The sequence below is a fragment of the Sorghum bicolor genome, chromosome 3 (assembly GCF_000003195.3).
Source record: "Sorghum bicolor cultivar BTx623 chromosome 3, Sorghum_bicolor_NCBIv3, whole genome shotgun sequence".
Lineage (NCBI taxonomy): Eukaryota > Viridiplantae > Streptophyta > Magnoliopsida > Poales > Poaceae > Sorghum > Sorghum bicolor.
In genome coordinates, this window is record NC_012872.2 from 14803936 (window position 1) to 14812118 (window position 8183).

At 42.3% G+C, this 8183-nt stretch overlaps 1 protein-coding gene across 1 annotated transcript; it reads left to right on the plus strand.

The window, feature by feature from the left end:
• On the plus strand, positions 6668-7594 carry LOC8060327. The gene has a single exon (XM_002455473.2). It carries the CDS (start codon positions 6819-6821, stop codon positions 7311-7313), a length of 495 nt encoding a protein of 164 aa, XP_002455518.1. The 5' UTR covers positions 6668-6818; the 3' UTR covers positions 7314-7594.

Here is an 8183-nt window from a genome sequence, read left to right on the forward strand (position 1 = left end):
ATTTTCAAAGATAAAATTCTCTAGAATTCTAGCATCTCTAGGAACAGATAAACATCAGCTCAACCTTCCCATATCGTATCCGTTAACGACTTAGACATTAGATCAAGTACTCTTCCCACAAGTTCAGGTTTAGAGCAAATCTTAATTCATAACAGTCATGCCTAAACTTGAGAGAGATTTCAATTTTGAGAACTAGTCATGGCAGAGCAACTATCCATCATTTCCATGTGAGAGCTTATCATGAGGGTTCATAGCAAACTTTATTTATTTAACAAACTAAGCAATCAACACAAAATTTTTATTTGAGTTTTTATGATTATGTATCTTTTTATTATTTGAGGAAAGTAATAACGTGAGTAGAACACTTAGCTGCATAAATGGGGGTGCTCTCCCCCAAGCTGGATTTTGACGTAATTTCTCCTGATGTAGCTAGCAGGTGGCGGAGGTGTATTTGAATGTCGGCAGCACCCTGATAGTGATTAGGATGTCCTCCGTCTGCTAGTCTTCTTTGATCCTTGAATTCCGTGGAGCTCAAATAGACAACAAAGCTTTGTGGATCTAGTTAAGTGTTAGCATAAATATCTAGCCTTTATCATGTTGAGCCTCCTCAATAAATGTTACACTCTTTAGTAGGATCATAAATTTATTTTTATATTTTCATTTTTATAGGACAAAAATATATATTTATTTTATTTTTACGCCACTACAGTGAATGTACTTATGGGTTTTATGCCATGAGCATACTCACATGGGGCTTACTGTTTTTAATATTTTTATTTTCTTTTCAAGATGATATGAACCTGATTAACTAAGTAAACTATTTTAAAATAATTGAAAGGAAAAGGATAACTACCAAGTTTACCTCTTGGCAAGGCGTTCGGTGTTTTTAAGTCCTCCGAACGAGACTCTCCGTTTTCTCAGTCGTCCTAGGATTCGCTGGATGGCGTAGTCGGTGGTTCCGGCGACGCCTCCTCTTCGTGTATAACTGTCTTCTCTCTCCACACCTGACTCGGTGCTACGGTCTCCTCAGGACAGTTCTGTTCAAGCTGTATGTCTGCAGACCTTACTACTTCTCCTTTGTAGTCTGCCCATCCGTCCTTGATGATTTGCCTCCTGTGGTTGCGGTTGCGTTGTCTTCTTCTTGTCCTGACCTGCTTAGAGTCTTCAACAATGTAGATGAGTGCTTTAACGGTGCTGAGGAACGGTCTCCCAAGGATGATGGGTGGATCGTACTCGTCTTCTCCCATGTCAATAACCTCCTTGAACTGCAGTGACCATCTTAGTTGACTTGGTCTATATTTGCTTGTTCCTATTCTTCCTGTTGGTCCTCTTCCTTGGTTCATGTCAGGATTGCTCTGAGATTTGTGTAGTCTTGTTCTTGAAGGAAAAAGTCTCCTTCCTCCCCTTGATGTAGAAACTGATCTTGGCAGCACAAGCCTCCCTAGGATGATGGGTACCCTCTCATCAGTACCAGTCTCTATCACCACGAAGTCTGCTGGGGCGTACAAGGTACCAACTCGGATGCAGAGGTTCTTCAATATTCCCTTTGGGAAACTTAGTGTCCGATCTGCAGGCTGCAAATACATGGTTGTTTCTAGTAAAGGATATGTAAGAATTTTTCATAGAGTACCCTGGGCATAATGTTGACGCTGGAGCCAAAGTCACAGAGTGCTTCTGGGAAGTCCACCATGCCGATGGAGATCGGGATGACGGGGCGTCCTGGATAGCCTCTCTTAACCGGCAGAAGGTCAGTAATTACTTCCACAACGGGGTTACTCCAGTAGTTACCAGCATCAAACATGTCTACAAGATTTGCAGATTTTAATTCTTTCGGTTGTGATGGTATACCGGAGTTAGTAGCAGGAACAGCATCAGCTATTTGATTTAACTGAGATTCAATCATTTTATTAAAGCTAATTTGATTCTTGATGGTAGTAGAGAAATTATTCATTCTATTATTTATATTTTTCTAACATTTTATCATTAGATGCCAATTTCTTAGATAGGTTATCCATTAGCTTTCTTTGATTAGACACTAACTCTCTCAGAGGTAGAAAATTATTATTATTATTGTAAGAATTATTACCCTTATAATTACCTGAGTAGTTAGGCCTCTGTTGATTCCAACCTTGATTTTGTTGAGGACGGTTGTAGTAGTAGTTGTTGTTGTTGTTGATGTAGTTTACGTCCTCAAGCATCTGAGGGCAGTAATTGCCTGAGTGTCTAGTATCTCCAGTGTGTTTGTGCTCGTAGATCCAGGTTCTTCACTTGGTGGAGTTTGGGAGTTGTAAAACTCCTTCATATTTTGCTCGAAGTGTACCTGATCATAGAGACAATGCAGAGATCAAGTGCATGGGCCCTGTCGGTGGAAAACACCAACAGAACCAAAAGTGTATTTGTTCTCTCTAACCTTAAGCATAGTGAGCAAGAAAAAGTTGATGGATAATAGGATCATGAGTGTAACATTTAAAACATTTGTCAGATCAGATAGCTCAACCTAATGGAAAGATAATCTATCTATACTTATGTTTATATATATATCTTCCAAAGATTGTGTGTACAACATTTTAGCTCATATGATTAGGAGTGTGGGATCACAAAGGGGAATGACTAAACATATTGAATCGATTGGGTTGGTTAATCTAGAGTTGTAAATCATACATGTTTGTCTCTTTTATTCATGTGAACGCTAGAACCAAGGAGAAGCTTATAGAAGTGATAGTCAAGTACCTGAAGATGTTACCTTACTTGAAGAGTGATGGTACAGTATCACCTTGTGGAAGCTTTCCTTTCTTAGCGGTTGTGCATCGTGTTTGTGGCACCCTCCATGGATCATCTCTTGTGAGCTATGCCTTCCTTGTGTAAATTGTTAACCTTCATGTGTCTCTCTCTTTGTCTCCATTGTAAGTTTATCTCAGGACTTCCCAGGTCGATTTCGAAAGTTTTCCAGTAGAGGTTAGTCCAACAAAAATATCCAATATCTACTATAGCATACTATCGGCTCAAAAATCAACTTAGACACCATGTCTAATTTGATTTAGGAGGGCATTTTAACCCAAGCACCATGCTTAATTTAAAATCCCTTGGAAGTAAGATCATCATTCCTAAACTAAGCACCATGCTTAATTAAGAGATAAATGAAACTACTCCAAACCTAGGCATATACTAAAGCAAATAAAGGTAGCATGAGAGCATTTATAGAGATCTACTCAAGTGGAGATGAAGTAGTGTGATTAGTATTTAACAAATTGAGCATGTCTAAAAGGTAGGGACAACCAACATAGCAACATGGCAAATGATGTTTTTATGTAAAGTACTCCCCCAAGCTTGAATTTTGCAAAATTCAAGTTTGGATGAATTTAATTCAATGTTGTGTGATGATTGGTTGGACATACCTTGTGCTTGTCATTCATCCGATCTTCTTGCTCCAATCCTGGAAAGGTTAGTGACAAGAATACCCGAAGGATTTTTTTTACAACTATACTTATATGCTCAATACACAAGGTAATGTTGCAAATAATTAAAAGCTCATGTTATGATCTGATCAGTGCTTATTTTAGGACACTAAGCTTGTCCTTGGAAAACCATCAATTTATGCCGGTGAAGTGGTTTCCCCTCCAACGCTGACCTATATCAAGATCAACTCAACGAGATCTGCAATATTTATTATAGACATATGCATCGACAACCACACTTTTAAAGTTTTTATAAATAGAAAGGAAGAGGGGGTTGGAGATCTCGAATGTGGTGATGTTGGAGAGACCAATGGATTGGGAAGATGTTACATATGAGCATGGAGTAAACGAAGTGTCTATGAAATAAATTCCATGCTCATTAATATTTGGAGTGAAATCCATGTGGTGTGGTGAAAATGGTAAGGTGAGTGTGGTAAAAAAGGAAAAGAAAAAGGATACACGGACGACTTGGTTCGAAACTAGCACAGCTACCGTTCCCCGGCAACGGCGCCAGAAAGCTTGTTGGGTATTTTAAACACAAACAGAAAAAATCTGCAAGCGCACGGATACCGATGTAGCTTTCACCCGGGAGTATTCCAGAGTATCGATTTTCCATAGGGAACGTGAGTGTACTAACTAAGATTCAAGATCGCCCAAGGATAACTATATAATTATTTTTGGTGGGAAGAGAGAAAGTTTCCTGAGAGTTCTCTAGTTGATATAAGAATAAAGAATTACTTCAAAAATTATTTATTTCGGAACATCAGAACACTAACCACAGAAAGAGATGAGAAGGGGGCTAGGAAGCTCTGACTACGGTCCTACAAACACCGATCCGAACGAGGTGGAATACGTCGACCGTTAGGGCGGTCACTACCCTAGGGCTACCACAGCAATCCGCAGGATTGGGTGCAATTCCAGGTAATTGCAAGACTAAACACCACGTCTAATCTATTAATTACTACTCTAGCGTTGCAAAGACTAGAGCACTTGATGCAAGCGGGAATCCAATAAATAACTTGAATGTAAATAAAAGTAATTAAAGAACTCAGGAATTATGAATTGAAGAACCTGGAGAACGATGAAGAACGAACCGGTTGCTGCAAAAGTACAATGTTGAGGAAGATCCGACAGATCCGGCTCCTCCTCCGCTCTTCTCTTCTCTCTCCTATTTTCTAGATTACAACTAGAACTAACTAGAACTAGAACTAGAGGAACTAGAACTAGAACTAGATGAACTAGAGGGATCCTCTCTACTTGGATGAATAATTGAAACCCTAGCTTTGATTCTGTAGAAGAGGTATGCTCTCCAGGGGCCAGGAGGCCTTGCTTATATAGTCTTTTCACATGAATCTAGGCTGTTGGATCAAACCGACATTGATTGAACGGTTATCCTTGATCCTTTAGGTCGGTGGAGCATGATCCCCGAAGAGGACTCTGATTGGGCAACACAGGAGGGAGGGCGCCCAGGCCCCGTTCTGCCTCCGCTTCGTTCCCGTGGCTTCTGGAGTCTTCTAGATGATAGAAAATTGTGCGGCACGTTAATATCTCTATGTAAACCCGACATGTGGGCCTTTCTTCCGTATTTCCTGATAAACCCCTGCAGAAATAGACAAACACCAAAACTCGTGGAATTCTGTTAGATAAAACCCTAAGTCTGAGTGTTGGTTGCATATAAGTCCTTTTCCATGATTAGTTGACGGTTAAATGTGAGCATTAAGGACCGTCAACAACGATATGTTGCATCTTATGTCATATGTGCTGCCACTGCCAAACTTAGTTCCCTCCAACACATCCCATGCTAAGAAGGTCATAAATCCATTGACAATGGGTGTTGAAAAGATCCCTGCATGCACCAACCATTGTATCCTTTTTCGTGGTAAAACATTCGAAGGTCTGGATAAATGCCCTCATTGTGGGATAAGTCGGTACAAGGACAATGACCTTTAAAGTGGCGGAGAAGCCTCCATTGGGAACAAAAGGAGTAAGAAGAGTTTCAACAAGACGGTACATGAATCTCGATCTCCAGAGGACACCACATTAGGCAACGATGCAAAGAAGAGAAAATTTTCTACCTTGGTAATGTGGTATCTGCCAGTGACCGACCGCTTGAGGCGTATCTTCCTGAACCATAAGAAAGCCGCGCTCATGACATGGTGGGACGATGAGCGCAACTACGCGCTTTTTCTATTTGCTTACAACCCTAGTGATGGGTCCCAACTTTGTAGGCCTATATATAAGCTCAAATTCTTTCTTTTTCTTATAATTCGTGAGACTCTCTAAAACTATAATGCTTTGTTTCTATAATTCCTATTTCCTGCATTCCAAACACTAATCCCTATGTTTTCTTTATGTTTTCTGGTTTCCTTTGTCCTGCTTTGGCAATGCATGCATATTTGATTCATGTACCTTTTTTTTTCATTCATGTGTTTCTCATTTCTCACGATAGTGTGGTAATCAAGGGCGAAGGTATAGGTTATGTGCCGGGGGCTATCTAAAAAATACAAAAATAATGAATTTGATTAAAATTTTACCATATATGCACCATCTATTAGACTTGTCTATACATTTACAAGGCAAGTGCACCATCCTCTAATTTACTCTATATTAGCCACTTATGGTTGTAATGGGTCAATGCATAGATGAATGAACAAACTGACTTGTAAACTAGGTCTAACCGTTATTAACTTTTATTTTCTTATAACAAAAACGCAACGACGTTAACTAGAAGCATTCAACATCGGTGCAGCCCGACTCGACCTGATCAATCTGCTGACTCGGCATGATTATCATCATGCTTCTCGTAATTTCATTATATCAAACTGCACTAGCTGTTAATCGCATGCGACGCGCAAGTTTGTTTGGATGACACAAACACTTAACCACTTCTCCTATGATGGATCGACCACTATAATTTAAGTAATGCCCTAAAAAATTCCCACCATCATCGCCGTTCAAAAATCTACTATCCTCCCGTGTTGAAAAGTATTCTCGCTGGTGCGCCGGGCAACGCCGAGTCAAAGTCCGGCTCTTACCGAGCAGGCGAACACTCCACTCCCACTGCCACTCCCAACTGCCACTCCCGCCGCCACGCACTCAGCTCCTCCACGTGTCAGCCGCCGGCCGAACCATGCTCCTTCCAGGAAGCTTCCTCTCGTCGTCTCCGCACCCGCCATATAAAGCAGATCGGCCCCCCGTGCAAACGCACCAGCAGCACATCCATCCATCAGCTCTGCTCGCAGCTCACGATAAGCAACAGCTCTGTTGGAGCTTTGATCTCTCAGGAGGAACAGATCGGAACCAAAGGTCTGCTGGTTGCCTGCCAGTTGCCAGTAGCGAGTAGTCGTCCCGGACACGTACGGCATGGGCAACCTCGTCTCGCAGTGCGTCGCGAACGGCGCCGGCGGCGCGCGGCGGCCTGTGGTCGTCGGGCCGGACGGCAGCCGGACGACGGTGGAGGAGAACACCGGGGTCGCGGAGCTGATGATCGACGCGCCGGGGCACGTGGTGGCTCGCGCCACGGACGTGGCGAGCGAGCGCCGGGTGCGGGCCATGGCGGCCGACGAGTTCCTGCGCGCTGGGATGGTGTACCTCCTCGTTCCCGCCGGTCGGGCCGGTGCGCGGCTGGGCGACCGTGAGGTCGAGGCCATCGGGCGGCTGGTCTCCGGGAAGAAGAGCTCGAGGAAGAGCAGAAGGCACGCCGGCGGCAAGAGGGTCTTTCCGGCGGACGTCAACGGCGAGGAGATGGAGAACGCGGCTCAAGAAAAGGAGGTCGTGTGTGCCGGTAAACGGGCCCATGATCATGGATTTGGGCCCAGGCAATGGAGGCCCGCCCTGGATACCATCTATGAGGCCTAGATTTTTTTTTTTGTTAAGGAGGAAAAAATAGTTTTTCTAATTCTTATTAGAGAGAGAATAGGAAACCCCATTCTTTGATTCATATTCTTTTTGCTTGGTCTTCCTTCCCGTGAGGATGGAGGCCAAGTTGTGTGCGTACACCTTGTAAAGACCTAACCCCCCTTGATGTAGTCATATATAATGTCAATGTTAGTGGTTGATGTAGGTGAAAATTACTTTCCTCGTGCGTGTTGAATTCGTCTCGAGGCTCATGAAAGTTAAGCGCTTCGGTTCTTCATTAATCCATCCCTTTCAATGACCTTCAAGATGGAGTAATCTAGTAGACCTGACTAAAAGACATGGGAAAGTACTGTTCGTTGATTTAGTGTGAGAGAAAAACACTACTAAATGGTTGATAAATTAGGCAGATAAGTTTAAGCGAACCGGCTCAGCCATGAAATATACAACCATGGTCACAACATTTCAAGATTCAATACCATTTAGAAGTACACATTCAATAGAAGTATTTATCAAAAGTACACAATCTAATAAGGAAATATTTTGAATATGAAAACCATTAGCCAAGGTGATATAATTGGGATGACCGCCTCTATTAATCATTAGGTTGACATCTTAGAGTTGCTGCCTCTATTAATAGTTAATAGGAGAGGGTGTCTTAAAGCGCCCGTCCGTAGAAATAACTGATTATAACATACCTAAAGGAGGCCAGCCTGTCCGCCTTTGAAAATCATTTTTATCACTTCTATTAATCAATCCTCACTAGTACAAAAATCGTTTTTGCTGGCATGTTGTTTTTTTTTCACTGGCGGTTCACAATATCATGGCGCTAGTAGAAAAATTTCAGAGGACCCAACAAGAAAACCGCCTGTG

Bases quoted from the DNA above. Each gene is read 5' to 3' on its own strand.
- LOC8060327 (XM_002455473.2), top strand. From the start codon at position 6,819: ATGGGCAACCTCGTCTCGCAGTGCGTCGCGAACGGCGCCGGCGGCGCG.